This window comes from Streptopelia decaocto (assembly GCF_964273445.1).
Source record: "Streptopelia decaocto genome assembly, chromosome: 4".
In the NCBI taxonomy this organism is placed as follows: domain Eukaryota; kingdom Metazoa; phylum Chordata; class Aves; order Columbiformes; family Columbidae; genus Streptopelia; species Streptopelia decaocto.
In genome coordinates, this window is record NC_138658.1 from 20,248,186 (window position 1) to 20,270,878 (window position 22,693).

At 38.0% G+C, this 22,693-nt stretch overlaps 1 protein-coding gene across 3 annotated transcripts in view; it reads right to left on the minus strand.

Moving 5' to 3' along the window:
* The window catches only part of INPP4B (inositol polyphosphate-4-phosphatase type II B), a 320,380-nt gene that overhangs the window by 256,548 nt on the left and 41,139 nt on the right, over positions 1-22,693 (minus strand). For all 3 annotated transcript variants that reach the window (XM_082050912.1, XM_082050914.1, XM_082050913.1), the window contains exon 3: positions 21,967-22,025. In XM_082050912.1, the coding sequence (XP_081907038.1) occupies positions 21,967-22,025 (59 nt within the window). The remainder of the gene's footprint in view (positions 1-21,966; positions 22,026-22,693) is intronic.

Consider the following 22,693-nt stretch of genomic DNA (forward strand, 5'->3'; position numbering starts at 1 on the left):
TTTTTTGTGGGGTGGTGGTTTTGGTTGTTTGGTTTGGTTTCTGGTTATTTGCTTTAGGTTTTTTTTGTTTATGTGTGTGTTTTTTTGTTGTGGGTGTTTCAGTGTTTGGGGGTTTTATTTTGCAGGATTTTGTTTGTTTGGGGTTTGTTTGTTTGTTTTTTAAATTTCAAGACCTGAAAAGGCTCGGTTACTATCTTCCTATGGTCTGCTAAGCACAGAACAAGACCTACTACAGAACAGTACTACATCCCTATACTGTGATAATCCTTAATTAAACTACAACTGACATCTGTGCAGAAACAAGTATCTGAATAACTTACATTAGTTTTGCTATAACCATTACGATGATCACATTAATGCAATTTTAAGGTAGGTGGTTCTATTTTACATTTGTTCCTTCTCTTGAAGGAGAAGATACTTTACCTTGCCAACAGTAGATTGCACGATCTTCTTTCAAGCTAGTGAGATAAAGTAGGAGTTTCAGTGCTTTTATAAATAAGTTTTCCCCTCAAAAAAAAAAGGAAAAAAAGCACAACAGAATGTATTGCTCCTGCTATTAATACAGCTAAAAACTCGTCCTAAGAATTTATAAATAGTCTTCTGAGGTGTTCCTAATCTACCCAGCCAAAGATATCAGATTCCTACCTTGACACACAAAAAGTCTTTTTAATATTTCAGTATTCATGTTCTTGCTGGCCTATTTTGATTAGCGATCTTTCTCATTTATGCCTGATACACTCAATGTAATGAAGCACACTGAATTTTATCTTTCTGTTCAGTACATATTTTTAATCTTCATAAATATATTCAGCACATACTTTATTTTCCATTTTCTACTGCTTTATAATTTAGTCTTGTCCTTGAAGAAATAACCTCAATTCCATTCTTCTATCGGTTCTATGATATTAAAAAACAAGTGTTCTAATGATGTGAAAAACTGTCATCTAGTTAATGTTTTGCACGATTTAGACATTTTTCCCCACTGTAGAGAATATTTAACATAATTAGTTTGCATACAGAATGTGCACATCTCACTCATCTACAAAACCAATTTAACACTTATACAGCAATGTTGAGTTTAAATTTGAATTATCTCAAATATTTTATATATTATGGGCATAACCCTAAAAACCTTAAGCCCACAGTACTCACAGTGAAGTCAAAATGAATGACATATGGGGGTAGTCTGGAGAGCCTTACACCTTATCTGCCTCTCAGTTATTGTAACCTCTACTACTGGATGACAAATACAAAGTTAGACTCAAAATCTAAGCTGACATATTGCTGACATTGAGTTACTAAGGAAAAATAAATAGATTTTTTTCTTTGGTATAACATTTTAACTAATAAAGCAAGGTGGACTGTACCACAAAACTTTCATCTTAAGACTACAAGGAAATACAACTGCACATTAATAAATTTCAACCATAAAATCTAATGTCACCAAAAAGGACAAAAGAAGACAAGATAGTCTGAAGCAAGTGATACAGTCATCTGGAACAATGTGAAGGCATGTTATTTTTGGCACCACTACTCCTAACAAAGTTCCTGGGCTATATTTGCTGAACGTGATGCTCATTCAGATCTACAATTTGAAAGAACTTCACTAACATCACACCATTCCTTTTAAACTTTTCAAAGAAATAAATGTATATTAGCACTGATTGCAAGATAAAGATGCCTAAATTATGCCTTCAGATAGCTCTGCCTAAAGACAAATATTTGCTTAACAGAAAGCTAAACAGAACTAAACTTCAAAACTTCAAAGTTTGCTTAACCTATATTATCTTTTAATTAGAATAGAATATATTCTTTTGCATAATACAGCCTACCAAAACAGTCAGTATTAGGTAATTCCCAAAATTTACTCATTCTTTAAATAATTAAAAATGCATATGCCTTAAAAAAGTCTTATAAAGTATATCAAAGGATACTTTTTGAAAGACTGTTCAGTTAATAAAGAAAAACTTCTCTTTATGCCTATGAACTTCTGAATTTTAATCTTTCTACTCAAAGCATCTAAGGGTTTCAGCAGTTACAGGGAAGTTTCCAGATACTTTTCTCAACCAGCTTTTAGAGGCATTACAATCAAAACAGTAATAAAATCTTAAACCAATTACTGAAGTGGAACAATATGCCATTATTTTCCTTTGCTGAGAACCCAAAGGAGCTTAAGCAGGCTTAGTGAGGTGTCTCCTCTGGAGCATAAACTCTGGTCCTGTTGTAGGAAACTCAAGATCATTGTTACTTTTAAGATAACAATGTTAATTTACATGGCTAACTAGTACCTGACAAGTCATATTCTGAGTGCTGTAGGTCAAGCAAACTCTAGTGTGAATGAGGTTGGGGGTAAATGGGATAAGGAAGGGACAAACACTGTTCCCTTTTTTTGCACCCTTGTCACTTGTTATTCTCTTACCTTTCTCACCCACACAAGATATGATAGAGGTAAGCCCACAAAAAATCCACAGGAAAAAAATCCACACTTCCAGAATTAACATACTTGATTCTTACTTCAAAAGCAGTCAATATACATTTTCATCCCTGCCCTTCCTTTTTTGTCATAACAGAGTAAAGTGAGAAACACTAATTAGTGGTAATATGAAATAATAATTTTGTTTAAAATATATGTCATATTTGTTAAGTTTATCTATGCATCTGCACAGTCACAAACTGATATTCAGCAACAATGGAGTTCAGGTACTAAAACATTGCCAAAGGAATGCTACTCTCCTTCAGGTGCAATTAAAAATAGCCATCTCTTATGATCAGCTTGTTACTCTGAGGACACCGGTATTCACAGAGCATTTCGGCATTAAAGATGAGCAGGTGTGCAACCACATGTCTGATACATAAAGCTCTTCTCAAAAATTCAGTAATTACCACCACCAATTCCTGCTGTATATAGTACCAACATCACCTTTTGCCCTGGCTCACTTCTCATTTAGACTTATTTATCTATTTAAATGGAGATATCCAGATGCAGAAGATCTCACCATGATGGCAAATCAAGTAGAACCATTGCGAGAGATACTGAGAGAACAATCTTGACCTTCAGTGTGTAAATACACACTGAAATGCCCACCACATCACTTGCTTTTTCACACTGTTGTCTCAAGGATGTCGGAAATTGCTAGAAAGTGGTTTAACTAATCTTCTTGTAGAATACAAGTGTATTAGGCTACACTTCAGCAGAGTTAATCAGAACGAACAACTCGTTACGATCTGATCCAGTGAATGCAAAACAGCCCATGAAGACAATCTGGCAAGTTGTAGCTAAAGCCCATGGCTTCCATAGGCCTTGAAGGTGGCCTGGCCCAAAGGCCAGCACTATCTGTGGCCTTCAGATCCCACCATCTAAACAGGCAGGTCTGAATCTTCCAAGGAAATACAAAACAGAAACAAAACAAAACCACAAACTATCTTTTTTCCCCATCTGCTACCAGCTAATTACAAATTCTGTGTTTACTTCAGTTTTACAAAACACCTCACTCAAATTCTACTCCTCCATTTGTAAACATTTGCTTATTTATTTGACTAGAAAATGTTCATATTTCAGGGTGGGGAAAAAAAGTGCTTTTCAGTCTTTTTAAAATTTGAAATTGAAAAGGTCATTCACAACACAGAATGCTGAAGATATATTAATGCAAGGGAATGAATCAAAATGAATGAGAACATCTGACTAAAAATTTCTAAAATTTAACTTCCTTTAAACCACTACCAAAAAGTCACATTTTTTCCCTTGACATTGTTCTTCAATTCATACTTTAGTATGTCTTTTATGATTCCAAATGGCATAACAGCCAGCCATACATCAAAATGAAAGCTGCATTTCAGATATTCCATTTCCCTATTTTACAAGCTACAACAATATTACTTAATAGGCAAGAGCTGGCTTCCTTCAACAGTCTTCCATTCACTTTGGATAGGAAAACAAATTCCTGCACAAGTAGAATATCTGAATATTTACAGTTTTGGAGCTCCTGCATGAGTGGAAAGAAATGAGAAGGAGCCAGCAATGTTTTAGAGCAATACTTCATCGAGGACATATTTCACACTGTTCCACATTTCACTGGCTGTTCTGAGGCAGCTTCTTTCAAAAAACAATAAATATTTAGTGATTCCCCTTGGAGGGAACTTTAAGCAATAAAGTTCACATACAACACTCAATACCAGACTTCGTGGGGTTTTTTTAGCTGCACAGCTCTAAAAATCACTTCCAGCATCAACAGTATATGCTCTTCTGTTTAAGTAAGCAGAGTTTTAACATCTTTTAAAAGGGAACAGCAACATTTTAGCTCTCCCATAGAAAAGAAAAGAGGCATAGAAAGTAAAATTCAAGAATGTTAAGCTGTAACCATGAAGATTCCATCATTACACCATTCCACCAAAAGAGTACTTTGACCTCGTTGGCAGGTTTCAATGTATATCTACAGAACTCCCAGAAGACAGCAGTCACAGTTCAGGGAGCATCCAGGGAAAACAACTTTAACCTTCTTTTGGGGATGGAAACTCCTTGCTGACAAGAAGCAAGAAGGACACAGGTAGGAATAATAACCTTAAAGGGGTGAAATGTAGAATTCAGTGCAAAACTGCCTTGTTTTGGTGGTCTCTTCCACAAGGCAGGGAGACAGAGGTACATGAAGAAATAAGCCCATTATAGCAGGGTCACCTGGACAATCATGACTTGTGATATGCAGGGAGAGATGAAGTAAAGACCAGAAAGCATCTACTAGAAGATCATGGAAGCACAGTTCACATTTCCTTAATCAGAATTTCTAGAATACGTAAGCTGACTTCTGTTGAGAACTTATTTTACCCTGTAGGTTTACACACAGATCACATTGCTTTCAGGTTACATTCAACACCATGTTTAGGGAACAATGTTTAATATGTGCAACTGTCTGGTTTAGGAATTCAACTGAAGTGATCACTATAAAGTTTCTCTCCACTTTGAGCTTTACACTCAAAAAAAAAAACACCTTCTAAAAGCAATGTGGGAGTAAAGCATATAATCAAAAAAAAAAGAGTAAGCAATTAAGAAATCAGGAAAGAAATTACAGTTCCACCTCATCCTCAATTTATCTGTTTTGTACAAATTAAAACATACTCAAAACCTCTTTCGAAAAAGGATTAGATTCACATTTCTCTACTCAACTAAAAAGCATTTGTATAGAATACTGTAGAATGCGGTTGAAAACATTCAAGTTCGCTTGCCTGTATGCAAAGGAGACTTGGATTCCCTGTTACTTAGAAGTGACAGCTACAGAAATCACTCTGAAGAATATTCACAGATTACTTTGAGTTTCAGAAGATGACCAAATTGTATGCATTAACAGGCCAGACACATATCTAACTTATTTCCAGCACCAAGCAGAAAGAAACCAAAGACATTTCCCTCTCCAAAGCAGCCTGAGCAAAGTTTTCAAATGCAAAAAAAGTGATGCAGAGGTTAAAAGCATCAACTGGTCACAGACTTAGACAAATAGATATTTGAATCTGCTATGGACTAGGGTTGTGGGAAGCATAGACACTGGAAAAAAAATCAGTCTCCTATACGAACAAAATTTAAAAATAAAATAAATAAAATGGCAAAGAGTGGATTTCTGTCCATGACACACTCATTCCCGCTCTCATGCTGCTTTAGGTGTAAGAGGTCTTTATGTTCATTCAATCTGGCTGAACACAAAAATAGCACACCACTGAAAAAACAGGGACATGTTATTGAATAAGATATGAAAACTCATCCTAGCCTTTTGTTAGAAATTTTATCAGGGTAGGAGTGGGGCAGGCACAGGGGAATGTGATCAATTCTTCCACAAGGTAGAGAGACCTGTCTGTCCCAATAGAGAAATTCAGAATATTTCAGGTATGAACTTACTTGAAAGAACAGCATGTGACCCCATGGCATGGAAAAGGATTCAGGTTAAAACTACCAACAAGAAAATAAATACAATACACCACAGGACCAGAATGGGAAGAAGCACCATTAAAATGTTCCTCTACAGGATAAACACCCAGTTTTGGTGCTCACTGCCATATCTGGAAGCTTTACTTAACTCCATGGGTCCAATGCAGCCAGATCATATAAAACAAGTTGTGGACAACCAGCCCCACACATCTTTGAGAGTTATTATAGGCATTCTTTCTGTAGCTTAACATTACATTAATGTATGTATTATAATAGACTACAGCAAATAAATAGGTTGCTAGGTACCTGTATCATCAGGTCATGGGAAATTTGTTCAGGTGAAATACAAGGCCTTCATGTCTGTCCTTGAGAAACACATAGAATCATAGGTTAGGTTATGGTTGGAATCGATGATCCTGATGGTCTCTTCCAACTGAAATGATTCTAACTCCGGCACAAAACCATGTCCCTAAGACCCTCGTCTAAATGCCTTTTAAACACCTCCAGGGATGGTGACTCCACCACTTCCCTGGGCAGCCTGTTCCAATGCCTGACAACCCTTTCCAGGAAGAATTTTTTCCTAATATGCAATTTAAACCTCCCCTGGCACAACTTGAGGCCATTTCCTCCTGTCCTATCACTTGCTACTTGGGAGAAGAGACCAACACCCTCCACGCTACAACCTCCTTTCAGGTAGCTGTAGACAGTGATAAGGTCTCCCCTCAGCCTCCTTTTCTCCAGGCTGAACAGCCCCAGTTCCCTCAGCTGCTCCTCATCAGACTTGTGCTCCAGGCCCCTCACCAGCTCCGTCACCCTCTGCACTCTCTCTAGTGTTCCAATGTCCTTTTTATGATGAGGGGCCCAAAACTAAACATATTTTAATCCAAATTCAAATCAAGATCTTAGATGTTTTCTTGCGCCATTCCTGGCATTGCTGACTAACCAATAGTTTTTGTTTAAGTTTTTGGAACACCTAAAACAGCCATGCATTCAGTTTTTGTTAAGTATGCAAAAAAAGTCTCAATTTTTTTTTCTACCTTCATTTTTCTCTACTAGAACTGAAAACCTTTGTTTTCCTATTCTAGAAAATGAATTATTAGTTCTGTTAACAGTATTATATTTTTCTGAACAGTTTGCCAAAAAATATCAATAGATGAATACAATTATTTTTGAAAAACAATGGAAGAGTAGATCAGCTTTAAGTAAAATTACTTACAGTGAAGCAGTTTATTAATGTTCAAGCTGTGAACAAGCATCAGGCTGAAACTCAAAAGAAAAGTCTGTTATGTCAAGAAACAGCAATATGAGTTCTGTTGCCCAGACTAGACCGAGGACTACCAGGTAAATCCACGAGCTCTGGCTGCAGCCATGGGAGTCCAGGCCATGAAGGGAACCCAAGTCAGATGGCTAGCAATCCAGAGGACAACAAGATTTCTGTGCTACCACTTGTCCCCATGCACACCAAAAGAGAAACAAAAATAAGACAAACAAACAAACCTCAAAAAAACCAGCAAAGCCCTGCATCTTCGAAGATTCCCAGGGGTAGAATCCTGCTCAGATGCTTTTTCTCCTCCCCCAGCTTCAGAGTTTCCACAAGTGGTGGAAAGCTCTACTGACAGAACTTGCTCCTGAGTAGAAAGAGTAGAAAGGGTAGAAGACTGGGGTCTTCACATGTTCCATAACACAGAAGGATGAGAAATCCATAAATTCCTTCCACAGGTCTTACATTTCTGAGTCTGTGACACTATTTGGATGTGTCTTGTCATTTCAAGATTATCAATTTTAAAATCAATATGATTTTGCAAATCAAAATCCTATATCCAGTATTTGTGGCTTATCAGGTGGGGGGGAACCAAACTGAAAACTAAAAGAAAGCTTTGCACTTTATTGGGAAGATAAGGCAAGAAACAGTATTTTCTTCCTTTTTTAAAATCTGCCAGATAAAAATTAGCATACTTACTTGTGTTGCGTTTCTTAAGAATAATCCTTCTTTCTCAGAATAGTTTAATGAAAATCATTTTTATTTCAGAAATAAGCAACATGTCAAATAAAAGCAAGCTAAATAAAAATATATCTTCTCTCCAGGCCATAGACTGCATAAGTTCTCAAGCAAAGGCTATCAAGCTTCCTTACAAAGGTCAAACGTCAGTGGCATTTAAACCCTCTGATTATTATTAACAGCCTGCGACTTAGCCCACAGCGCCTCTTCTATAACGTACCAGCCTTTCCCAGCATTAACTCGCAGTGTGAGGGAGGACATGTCAATGCAGCAGCAGGCCAGGTGAGGGCTCAGCTGGCTGCCCAGCAACAGCCCACCAGCTTGGTGAGACCCAGGCTGTCACACGGATGCTGCTGACATGTCAAGACAGTCACCTACACTTATGTCCACAAAAGCTCCACATGTACCTTTGGACTGCAGCATGGACAGAGAGTCACCACTTTTCAGGGTTTTACTGGCACAGATTTAATTCCCCACAGGCAATTATCCTGACTCAAGATTGTTTAGCATTCCAAACAATTGTGTAAAGTATTCAGCATTAACATATAAAAACACACTCTTGTTCCTTCTATTCACATCTTTTTGTACAGGCTAGACAAACACCTCCATTTTAATAGTAGCTGTTCAAATGTTAATTATTTTTTTGCCACAGGAATCCTGTTTGTATTCTAGTTTCTCAGCACAGTTCTCAATCCTAAAATTACTTCAAAACATTAATATTATAACTTATAGAATGGAGCGGAGTCTCTTTTTTTCCACTTGCAAGTTAACTGGAACTGTGAGAAAGAAGTGCAGAACAGCTTGTTCCAGCCAGCACCAGAAAAAGGCTCAGATCCTGCCTTGCTAATTCATCACACTGTGATCACTGGTGACTGCAAAAAGAAAGATCCCATGACAAAACACAGCAAGCACCTATACCTTAAAACCATTTTAAAAATATAAGATGGGTCTTTAAAGTGTTCAGTGAGGCTTGCAGGATCAATTAGAAGACTTCGCCTGCACATATGTCGACATCATGGATCAGAAAAGAATGACAGGTAGGAAAAAAACCATCCGGGAACACAGAAGTTCTTGTCAGGAGCCTGACAGATGTTGCTGTGGTCATTAAAGAAAAATGCAGAAGGAGTCAGAAATATTCTAAACAATAACTTGGCTTCTGGTAACTGCCATGTGTCCTGCATTCCAGGTATAAGTCTTAACTCCCTAAAAGTTTAAAAGTCAGTATAAAATGTTCCAAAAGAATACAGGGTCAGTGCATACAGCAAAAAGGAGGATACATCCAGAAAAACCTATGCCACCCTAATGCTCTTCCTCCCCTTTTTATTCTGCCTCTTCAGCCACTTTCACTTAAAACAAACAAACCCCCACACATTTCCTTACTGCTAACATATCTCAAAGATTTTTTTTTTATCAGTGTGAGTAGCTGGTGTTACTTTGTCTGGGTTTTATCAAAGCTTTGGTAAATCTTGTTCCTCAAATACAGAAAACCTCATCAGTAAAAACTGATCAGACACTCTTTCTGTAAAATCCATTCTAAAATGCCACATGTTGGCCTCTTACTGAAACTCATTATGCCCGTGGACTACATTGACATTCATCTTCAAAATGTCCCATTAGAGTTTAAGTCTGTTTATTTAACCTTCCTATGTATCTAGGAGATATGCATAAAAATCAAAGACTGTCAGCTAAAAGCAGTTCCACCTACTGATTTTGTAATGGTGGTATGTTCCTGGCTATTTTAGGAAAAGGGGGGAACTTTTTTTTTTAAAGGAACCAGTGATTTTTTTTCTTCCTTTCACCTCAACTTTGCAGCACATCAACAAGTCACCATCATCAAAATAACTCCTGCAAAAAGGGAGATGGAGTGAACAGCTGCTGATTCATCATAACCCCTGATAAATCTGCTCAACAAATAGTACTCCATGACATAACCCCTGCTCCAAAGAAATCAAACCACCTGAGGCTGGTAGGACTTCAGAGCTTGCCACTCAGGTACCTTACTGTGGTAATACCTGCAATGCACTTAGCAGAAATAGAATTAATTGTCTTCCTCTAAAGAGTTGCTCCATTAGCACTAGAGTGTTAGGCTGTGATAAAAAGGAGACATCACTGGCAATGCTGAGGCTTATCTTCTCTCATAGGAATACTTCAGAATGTTCTTATATTAGGAAAGCTTTTATACCCTTCTGAAAAAGTATATAGATATCCATTTTCATTTCACAAGCTTTTGTGTTCCACATCTGTTCTATTCTTTATAAATATTGCTCTAAAGGAAAGGTCAATGGCAAAAGTCTACAGATACACTCAACATCAGGCAGACTTTTCAAACAGTCAAGATGAGCCGAAATCTAAGAACTTGAGGAGGCCAAGAACAAACAGAACACCAGATGCATGTGACCAAAAAAAAACCACCATGACACACACACACCACAACAAACAAACAAAAAGAAAAACAGAAAAAAAAACCAACCACCAGACACACACAAAATTACTTAAAAAAAAAAACTAACAAAAAAAAGCATAACTTCAGATACAGACTGTTTTTCCCACCTTTCACTTCTGAACTTCTATTAGGTAGCTACAATAAAGCTCAAAGTATCATCAAATGCAAGTTTTCAATTAATCCAGGTAACACTTTCAGTTAAAAAACAGCATTCAACTTACCCTAAAAAACTAACCTAAAGTCAGGTTAAGATCCTGGCCAATCCTTACCTGTGACTAGTGTTACCCATCTTCTACAAGCAGGCACATAATAGATTCCAAATCTCTGTATGAAAGAATCCCTTTGTACTGGACAAATGGGTAGAAATTTGTCATGGTTTTGTTAAAAACAAGACCAGTTCTCTTTTAGTGAGTTTTCCTTTCAGGTAAGTTCTTCTAAGTACCTTCTAAGTAACCGCATGTTTTTTGAGACATTGTGCTCTGAAGCTGGTAATGGTCATCAATGGAATGCAGAAGAGCCCCATGTTTAGATTTCCTGCTATAGTAACCAAAGATTCTGATAAAATTTCACCAGCTCCGCTGCAAGAGGGGTGTATTTGCAAGGAGGTGCAGACAGAACAGGTGACTAAAACCAACCAAGTATTCCATCCCATACACGTCATACACCCTATAAAAGTGGGAGATCAGGAAGGTCTCGTTCTCTTTGACCATGGCCGGCATCTGAAGAGGACCCTGCCTGTCATCCCTGCGATCCGAGGCCTGGTTCCAGACCCTGCCTCCCTGAATCCAGTTCCTGTTTACTGCAAAGTCCTACCCACGACTTCCAGGTGCCTGCCCTGCAGCCACTGGAGCGATTCCAACTCCACATGGGGCAACCCTGCACTATCCCAGGAAACTCAAGATTGGTTTTGTATATTTTTTTTCTTTTCTCTATTTATTAGTAGCATTAGTAAAGCATTTTGAATTTTTTTTTTTCAGCTTGCAAGCCTCTCTTCCTTCTCCTCCTATTCAGCTTTCCTATGCGGGGAGGGCATCTGACATGGCTTATTGTTACCCTGCAGTAAACTTTGAAAAAATTATAATACAGAATAAAATAAGTTATAAATATTAAATAATAATAGGAATGTAAAGAGTTAACAGGTTCTGTAGAAAAAGTCACAAGTCACAAACATGTTAGGGTTATCTGAAGCATTGGTGTAATATGCATTAACTTCAGAAAAAAAGTTTTACAAGGTCCTTCACCAATTGTTTGGAAAAATTACACTGTAAAGTCATAAATGGCAGATGTCTTGCATTAATAAATATCCAGGAACAAGGATGTGAATAGCAAGGTGGTAACATTTCCTAATGCTAACAAGAGAGACTCAAACCTAAAACTGAAGGCAAAGCTGTAGGCTCTCAGCATACTCACCTAGTGATAAAATATAAGTAAAATTCAGTGCTGGCAAGTGCAAACTTGTCACGTTTGGCAAAACACACAACCACTTCTATAACATGGGACTAAAAAATTGGCTGTGAAATACATTCTCGTGGCACTGTGGAGAATTCAGCTCAGTTCTCAGGACTGGTCAGAGAAATAAAAGAGGATAGTAAATAGTAGTGCTTAGTGAAGACATGGAAGGAAAAGGCATTGTTTGGTCCTTAACAGCTATAAGTAGCTGCTGACAAGCCAAATGTGACGCTAGAAAAGCACTACAGTCTTTTTGATAAATTAGAGGTACTTGACTTATTCATGAAAAAGAAGGAAAAGGAAAAAAAAAAAAAAAAAAACAACCAACCACACACACAACCACCAAAACAAACAACACATGCACAAACCAAACTCATTAAATCTCAAGAGAGATGGGTATAAAAAACCCCAGCATTTTCCTCTTTGGCACAGCCAGTGAGCCATGGAAACACAATCACCCTTCGCCACTATTTAGCTGATCTCTTTCCCTCTCCTTCCCACCACGTTTCTAAAACACCTTTTTATCCCAGTGTGACCAGGACCTTGTCCTTATCACACTCCTCCCCATACTGATACCAAGGTGGAACACAGAAGTCACCCTTCACCCCTACCACAACCACGTCAGTAAATCTGGGCTACAGTGAAGCCCTCAAGAGGAGGAAAACAGCCCCTCCCTGAAGCACTTTTCAGCAGCCACAGCCCATCCTAAGTCAATCCAGTTCAGATGGACAGAAGAGAAAGGGTGTGAGCAGAACAAAACAACCCTTTATGCTTCGGTTCCCAAAGAGGCAAAGAACACAGCAGAGATCAGGCTGCTCTTAACCTTGAGAGCCACTGCAGTAGCAAGCACTATGAACAACAAAAACAACTAGTTAGGATCACCTGGGTTGCAATTCAAAGAACAGCACCCTAATGTGTGCATATGTATTGCGCAGCTCCTCTCCTCCCTTCTGCTAAACATAGAATTCCTTAATGAGTATACATTGAGGCAAGCACAGACCAGCCAGAACATCTTTGATGGTACAAGGGGCTCTACCCATGAATTCCCTGGGCTGGCTGGCATCAATCACTTTGCAGCTGCAAGATGACTCGAGCTGTACATATCCTCCTCTGGCTTCCCTTCTCCTCTCATCATCTTACTCATAAAAGACTAAACCAAGGTTAATCAGCAGCCCCTGGCTTCAAAATCCTGCTTCAGGCCAACAATAAAAGCAAGTTTTGCCCTCAGTGAATTATTTCAGTAGAGTGTTTTTTTCTTCGGATTAGTTACCATTAGCATAAGATGTTCGTTTGGCTGGTAACCTAAAACTATTATCTGAAGAGATTGCTGCTGCCATCTACTGACAACTTCCATTATAAACAAAATACAAAGCAATTTAAACAGATTATATTCTAACATTAAACAAAGTGATTCAATAGAAAAGCCCAGCATGCACAAACTGACAGCCACGCTACATTATCCATCCAATAGGATAATGGAGCATAAATAATACTCCATATCAAACACAGACTCCTTTCAGTACAGGGAAAGTTTAGCAACAGTATCCTGACTAACTGGTTTGCTGCCTTACACAGAAAAGAGATACAAGCCATAGTTTGGGGGGATGAGGTTTTGTTTGGTTGGTTTGTTTTTTAAATAAAAGGTGAGGACTTCATCCTTTGACTACTAGTCAGTACTAAAGAAGTGTAGGCATAATATTTCAAAGATCCATCTTTAACTTTCTTTGACGTTTTCTCTTAGGAATAATAGCCCAGTTCAGACTAACATAATCAAAAGTGCCAGTTCTGTGCTTGGTTTGATAAGGTTTTATCTTCCTGAGGGGCTCTTTGCTGGAATGTGTTGTGAAGTGAAACTCTTTCACAAACCAAGCAGCTCTTCCAGCTACAGTCAATACCACCAATATGGTAACTCATACTACAAACCACAAAATATTTCCATTATTCTCTCCCGTGTAGATTCACAGACTGAAGCAGGAGTTGTCACTTAGTGTAGCATGTTAATCCACTGGTATTATTGGTATTCTTCCATCCCTGGGTTTCTGTCATGTGCTAAGGGCTTATATTCAATGAGATAATTGCCAAGTATTTTAGTTGCAGCCTACTCAGCTAGAGACTGCTACACCGTATCCACTCAGCACTTGAGTTTCAAAACTTTTTTACTTCCAATATAGCTATCAGATCTCCTCTTACCAAAACCAGCTATAAGAGTCATCTCTAAAAGCTGCTGTAGCCTTGCACAGCAAAAATCGTCACCCAAGTCTCCCAAAATAGCTACGGAAGATAATACAGTTCTGCTGCCACAAACATATATCAAATAGCGAATGCCTGCTCAGCCCCAGGAGTCTCTCTGCAGCCATGGGTGAAGCTGCCCAACAAAAACATCAGCCAGGGCCACACTCTTTGAGAACCACCACAGGGTTCACTGCAGCACCAAACAGCAAGAGCCAGTGAACCAAGACAGACTGCAGACTGCACACAGATACTATATAACTTTTTGTTAAATACTTTTATCTACACAATCATCTGTTCTAAACAAGACTGGTGCTTGATTACTGCCAATTATGTAATTGTAGCATATACAATTCCATATATTATGCACAATTGCTGCAGGAATAGCAGAGAACACAAACAACTATTATGAAAAAAATCTTAAAAATTGAGTTATTTACTCAGATTGTATGATTCTATGTATCACCAGAGCAGATCAAGGACCACAGGACCCTATGACATTCTGCATTGTATAGCTACAGAACATAGACGTTAAACCACAAGAAAGCCTGAGAGTTTATACACCACAGACACACAAGCCAACAGCAACCTACACGGCAGCAAATTAACACTTTAAAAAATAATAATTATTTTTTAAAAAGGCATTATCATCGTGAACTTCTTGTAAGCATCAGAGCAAAGCAGATTTGTAAAGGCAGAACTTAAAGGAAGATAATGAGATTACACTTCTCGGTGTCTTGTTTTATTACTTCCTCATTGGTGTCACAAACTGATGAAAGAAGGCACTGGGTGCTGGAAACAGCTCAGAATCAGAAGAACTTTAAATGAAGAACTGGACACTGGAGTCTTCACAGTGAAAACAAACATCATACAAAAGGAAGGACACCAGAGTCAGATGCAAAGGGAAGTCTAACAGTCAAAAAAAAAGCACCTAGGAAAGCTATTTCTGCAAGAGCTCTAATGGATTTAACTAAATCTCATCTTTCCCAAGATAAGGAGAAGGATGTTTCAGAAAATTAAATGCAAAATAAGATTTCCTCAGTCCAAAGCTTCGGGTGATAGAGAGATGGAAAGAGTGGTCTATATTAAAAAGAATCTGCAAAACACAGACATAACCAGAACATGAATACTCAGAAACACATTTCTGTTGAAAGCAATGCTAAAAATGGTATGAGTAGCAGGAAGAGAAGTGATATTTACTTCAGCCATCAGAAGCAACAGGAGGAAAAACTTGACAGAAAAGATTAAGCAGCTGTTTGATTCTCACTGAAACTGAATTCATGCTAAACGCACAGGAAGAGGTCTCTGAAAGGCAAGATTAAAGCACAGTTCGGACAAACAGGTATTGAGACATATCTAGATGCAATTTAAAGCTGCATGTTTTTCAGTGCTAAGTTACATTTTTCTCATATATGCTTCACCCTCTAGGTACAGTACATGACACATCCCCATAAAGAATAAAGTTGAAGGAAGAAGCTGAAAATGACCGGGAGAAAATGGAGTCACAGTTAGAGGGAGAGCTAGCATTGGAAGCAGCAGACAGTTGTATGAACAAGAGACGCTTCCCAGCTCTTGTTCAGAAGAGGTTATTCAAAGGACATCAGTAAAAGCCTTTTCTGTGGACTGCAAGGGATAGTAACAAGGCTGGGGAGGATGCTAGGATGGAAATGCAATGGTGACACTGTAAACAAAGTAGTAATAGACTTCAGATATCAAAGGGAGTCATAGGCACAGCTGGGGAAGCAGGCAAGTCAAGGACAGGCACGAAAAATTAAGGATTAAAGGATGCTTATGCTATGAAAAAGCAAAAGGCAAGAAAGACATTATGGAAAAAGTTAAGCAAGAGATGAAAGCAAACACAGAAGAAAGCCAGGAGACAGAATGGAATTATCAAAGCCAGCACAGGTGATAAGAAAGGTCTGCCTCCCACAGCAGTGGAAGGGAAGCGAGGGCTTCCCTATCTGGAGGCAGGAAGGAGAAGCAGCAAGATAAATGAGGGAATCAAAGACAACAAAGAGGCAGTAGGGCTTGCCAGGATCCTGTTAAGCGGTGAAAAGAGATACTAAGTCTTTTACTTCATAGTAAAAATAGGAGCAAATAATTATTCTCATTACTCAATGGTTATAAATTGCATTTTCAAGTACTGTTGGACAGTAGACTGCAACAACAGGCATCGTATAGACCTCAGTGGTATTACACAGACTTCTCAATAACAAAAGCTCCATGTGCCCTTGCTACCCCAAGGAGACATGGAGTTCTGGTGCTGCTAGGCTTGCAGTGGTCTGCAGGACTCCTAAAATACATGGGTCTAAGTCAGCACCACAACTGCTTTGGAGAAACAGCTACCAAGGAAATCAAGAGTTAAGCTTATCTATTATACTTACTGTTCTGCCCCAACTACTCCAGACAACTTCATGCTCCTCACATTATCTCTTCATGACTAGCATGAAGACAGGAGCTTCCTCCCTCCTAATCCTATGCTGGCATTATGTACATCACATTTAGGGCAGTTTTAGGGCTAGGGTTTAAAGCATTCAATTAGCAGAGAGTTCTCTGTGTAGCAGTCTTCAATCCAATACAGCTAAAAACATCAAGAAACCTTGAAAAAATCTACTATTTAAATTAAGGCATGCAAACAAATCAGCATCCTAAAATGTCTTTAGGGGCAACACAACTGGTTGTTTAAAAATAGGCTAAGTAAGGGGCTTTAAACATAAATAAGATATCTCACTGACATGAATACAAGACTACAGTCACAGGACACAAAGCCTTACTAAGCCTGTATGACAACATCCCTTCTTCTCCACACAAACAAATGAAAGTTCTTAACTGAACACTGCCCGATGTTTAACTTATGTCTATACACATACGTTTATATATGTATAAAAACCTCATTCCAATAGCAAGAGGACATCATCTCTGTTCAGTGCAAGCAGAAGCTCCATGCAAGGTCATGGCTGAGAATGCTCAGAAACACACTAAGACTTCTGAGCCACAGAAGAGGGAATACAGCTTCCAGATCTGTCTGTCCTGCAGTTTTGTCACTTTCTATTTCCTCCTCTATTTACCACACTTCCTACTGTAAATCAAAATCTTACCAACACACAGCAAAAAACATGTTTCACTGAAAATTACTGAGGGAATATTACAGACACAGATTCACTTACCTGCTTCTCAACTTAAAGACACCGCAAAACATGGTCATAACCAATGTCATACATGTAGTATTTAGCCAAAAAACACGTCAGCAATGACATTCAATCCCAAAGCAATGCTACACAGTGCAGCAACACTTATTCTGGCTGCTCAGACCTTGAAGTGATGCAGAGCATGCTCTAGAAAATTGAAATCACTGCTGAAAAATGGCTTATAAAAAGTACATCCTTAGCTAGAAGAGATACTTTTATTTCTACATGCCCTGGAGACATCACTGACTTAGAGACTGCTAAGCCACATACATAGAGAAAACCTCATAGTCCAACAGACCAGAAGACGTACCACAGCTTCCATAGAAACAAAGAAATCTCATTCTGTAAGAATATTTAAAACATAACAAATTGGAGGAAAATACTAAAGCCATACAGCTATGCTGAAAATACATTGTGTGTGCCTGCCTGAATGCAGAGAAGATTCGCTGATACATTCTCACATTTCTATGGCAGAACTTACAAACAACCATGCCATCATAACCTGAATAACATTTTCCAGCTGCATTACAATGTAATTCACATAAGAACCTCAGAAGTACATCATTATTCTATTATTTCTACCTTGCATGTGGTTCTGTGGTTATTGATGAGTCAATCTAAAAATCTTACTTTAAGACTCTTCTGCCAACTGTTAATAATACATTACACTTCTGATAAATGCTGTAACAAGATAATTTATGTTAAGCTTCCACAAACACTTCAAGAGAGCTTGTGATTGTTGACAACACAACCATTTAGATTTGTTCATTAATCTTGTCTGCAAAGTCTTAAGCCCAACAACACATTTGGTTTAAGGAAAGGTAATTTATTACAGATCAGCCTCAAAATATTCACCACCTTTTCCTTAATCCTCTCTGGCATTAGGTGTATTATAGCACTCCAATGTACCCCTGTGTAGTTTAGTCTGCCATTTCTTCAACATAAATCCCTTGGGTTTAGGTGGTTAGGAAACAAGCATATAGATCCACAACAGTAGGAATATGCCACACAACTTGCTACCACAACACTATTTAGATTAGAGGAAAAAAAACACAGGTTCATAATTTTGTGCGTGAAATATGACTGCTAATTTACTTTCAGCAATCACAACAGCTTTTACTTGAAATATGGTCATCCATATAAGCAAATTTATTTCCTTCTACATTATAATTTTTAAAAATTGATACATCATTGAAGTCTTAAAAGGCAGCTTCTCACACACAGAGCAGCATGAGTTTATTGAACCAGTGAATGGACAAACTGACCTAATAGATCAGAATGGTAACCTCGACAGGATCATTAAACCACAAACTAAGAAAAATGTATACAATAGACACTAGTGACGCTCCTAAAGAATCCACTACAGACTACTGATCAAAAATCCACTTTTTAATAAATTCCTAAATACATATTCAAAAACAAGTAGGAATGCAAAAGTGCTTACTCCATAGAACATAGTGGACCCTCTGGAGCCATTACCAAGATGCAAAAACATAACTGTACTTTTTAGTCTATGTCTTTTTACATATAGATCGCAAAGAAATTGACAAAACTGGCCAAGTGTCAGAATTACCATTTGAGAACATTAGTATATGGGAAAATGAACTGCAGGTGGGTTAGGTAGTTTCTTTCTTTACTTTAGCAGCAATCACTGCAAATTCACACATACAGAGCAAACAACAAAACCAACAACAGAGCACTGAACTGGCTTCAGGATTAAAAGAGATTCAAAAAGGTTAACGTAATCTGTTAACTTCTTTCTTAGAAATCAAAAAAGCAGAAAATTATTCTGAAGGACCTATGAACAGAAAGCAACAAAGGAAATGACACAGCACGGCGACATTTTACATGTTCTTAAAAAAAAAAAATAAACACACACACACCCCACAAGAAGAAACTATCGCTATAAATTCTGGTCTGTAATTAAAAATGAAACCAGTACACAATACTGCTAATCTAAAGTCCCCTCTTATGCAATGAAAAAAGGCACAAAAGTATATAATATTTACATGCATTAGCAATTGTTGTCCATCAATCTTCATCCCTGCTTCCCACTCACATGAGTTCTGCAGTAAAGTACCTCCCAGGCTGGAACTGGGTAGAATCTAAGTCAGGAGTGTCAAACTCGTTTTCACCAGGGGCCACAGCACACTCATGTTTGCCTTCAAAGGGCCAAATGTAATTTTAGGACTGTATAAATGTAGGAGTAGTTACATTTATACCATCCTGATATTACATTTGGCCCTTTGAAGGCAACCGCAAGGCTGAGGTGGCCCCCAGTGAAAATGAGTTTGACACCCGTTATAAGTAAATAACCCACATATTTCAGGCAAGGCACATATTGCTTTCTAGTTCTAAATCCTAATTGTTTTGAAAACACTACCTAATAATACTGCTTTTAAGTATTTTGGACTAGGATCTATAAGAATTGCTCCAAGATCAGCACGTTGTCAAACTTTTGTCTGAAAGGCCAGTCACACACACGGTTCCCCAGCCCAGTCACACTAACCGCAGTGTTAGGCAGTAGAGTTTCAAAACTACTGTGGTGGCCTTTTTGTTTGTTTCATAATATCGGTGGTGTTGTTTTGGTTTTGTATTATTATACCGGCAAACTACATGCCCAAAATTCAAGCTATTATTTCCTATGTCAAGCATTTCTAGATTCAGATTTCTAGAAAGAGCTAAGGAAAAAATACAGAGTACGCTCTCTTCTGTCCTCACAGCACACAAATTGCTTTGGTTTCACTTAGTATGCCTATAAATTGCAACCTTTGAAACAGGGATTTGAGATTCAAGAAAGATCGGTCTTTGTCAGAGAAACCATCCTTTATAGTACCCGCCAGGTGAAGCCTCTGAAAAAGGCCATTTCACAAATTCCTAGGATATAAGCCTATAAGTCTAATATTATATAGTTTGATCTATTGTTAGTCACTGCCTTTTAATCACTCAGTGGTCTTCGTACTGAGCCTAGTAGGTTGTGACATTTTAAAACTGAGCACCCGTTATATCTCACTTTGGTTTCAGTGACCAGTCATTGGGTGATCATCATTTAAATTTGTCCAACTTGAGCTTCCAAGTGTTTCTCTTGTTGTGACCTGCCTACCTTTTGATACCTTTTGAAAACATTTCATTAATCAAGTCACCAATCAGTCCTCTCTTTTACAAGCTGAAATTTGCCAAATCTCTTGGTTCCTTCCATAAATTGTGCAAATTTTGAAAACCTGTTTAAGCAATGTAGCCAGAATGAGATGCAGTTTTCTGGCAGTGACCTAGACAGAAATTGAAAACACCTATGTATATTTTTAACTGGTTCAGTCAAATCACAACATTTCAAGGGGAATTCCCATTTGTTTATTGCAAGCCTAGATCATTTCAGTAACAAGCCATTAATTCTCTCCATTGAGAGTACAGAAAGGCCTTTTCAAAAGGGTTGGATATTAAGAGCACTGCATGAATGCCTCATCCTCCAAGTATCTCAAAATAGAACTTTGCATTTGAACAGCCTGAGTGGACCTAGCTGGACCAGCAAATCAGCCAACCCACAGATTGCCACATGTTCCTCATTCCATCCACCTGTCCTTCATCTACACATTAAAAAAATACCCCTCACAAAATTACCAGCACACACCACGTGACCCCAGGTAGCAAGCCACACTAACACCTCTAGTCTAGTCTGGCTCCAGAAATTTATAGGTTTAAACCAATGGCTACATTTGATTTCAGTAAAACTCTCCTACTCTTCTCCTCAGAGCTGCAAAGTTGATCAAAATATTTCCTGAAACTGTTTTACAAAATGACAGAGGCTCCCATGAAAATAGGACATGTGGAAGAACACAGAACAGAAAAGAGTAGTTTGAAACTCAAAGCTCTTTACTAAAAATAGCTTCTGGAAGTCATACAGGAGAATAGTAATACATGCAACAAAGGGGTGTCCATGAGCCTGGTTTCATCTACATAAAACTTGCTGGTCCTTTTACCATTCAAGGGAACACAGCCATATGAAACTCAAGCCAGAGAAATCTTTACGTCATACTGTCTCATTTTGTTTGCATACATACAGAAATCTATCACATGCTCCCGAACAGTGCTTTGAAAGCAAATACTGCTTTAAAAGTATGCCATATGTTCACATTCATCACTATATTAAAATAAACCTCTATATCATACTGAAAAATCTTTCAAACAGAATATGCAATCTGTCAAGCAGTACTATCATTTCCATTCAACTGCTGATCCATACAGTATAAAAATATCTGAGGAGCCAACTATAAAATACTTACTGATAAGTGTCTCAAGCTTCACACTACTCCCTATTCCTTACAATCCACTGCTATTTTCAGGCAACTACAGAAGCAATGTTCATAATATCAGACAGAAAGGATAAGAAAAAGTACAATTCCACGCTTAATGCTTGTTCATTCCAGAGGATGAGTGGCCTCAACTCCTAATAAAGCCTCCATTATTCCACTGGATTGGTGAGGTAATTCTGGATTTAGACAGGTGTATGTTATGAGGAGAATCTGGCCATAGACTATTTATGATTCAGCTAAAGGAAGTTGATATCATGAAGAATAGCTAGTGTTATAGAAAGTAAACAATGGATTTTTTTTCATCTCCAGTATTCTAATAATAGCGATTTTTTTTTGTCCCTAAAAGCACAATGCCAATAGCTATCATGAAAAAGGATTACTCAGGTTCTTAAAGATTAGACTAACACATGAGGAAAAGCAGTAGGAAAATGAATTACCTTATTTTTCATTAGAAAAAGCAGATTTCCTTTCAGTCGGCACCATCTCTCTCTCGGTTCTGTATGCAAAGAAGAAATTAATAAAAACAACCTTTTGTCTTCATATACTAAATGCTTCTTAAAGAAGATGCATTAGTTATAAAGGTCAGAGAAAAAAAAACACAACACATTAACCAAAAAAAGCCAACATCACTCAGCAGCTGCCTATGTACAACATGCTGTTAAATGCCAAATAACTTCCCAGAAGGTTTCTTCTACCCTGCAGCCGAGAGAAGTGGTGACTGTAGCATACACTCCTATGTTTCCTCTGCTTTTCTCCCTTATACTCACATGGGAGCAGAAACAGCCACTTCAGCAAGGAATGGGTTTTGCTTCCTCAACTTTGAGATGAAAGATAATCCTTGTTAAGACACAAAAACATTTACTATTGCACTTCCATTAGAACATGCTAATCTGAGTTTGCAATATTCAGGAAATAAAAAGCGAGCAAATAAGGCCCGAATACTTACAGTCACTTTGCTATTACTATTTTACTACACTTTTTAAAAGTGCTTCACCAATGGGAATAACAACATATTTGTGCATATACATGTGGGTATGTAATCAAACTTTTAAGAACAGGGAATATTTCAGAATTTCCCTGTGGACTTGTGTGGGGAAAAAAACAAAAAAACTTTAAAAACTTATTCTTCCCAAACTAGTCATTTTTTAAATTGCAGCATTTTTT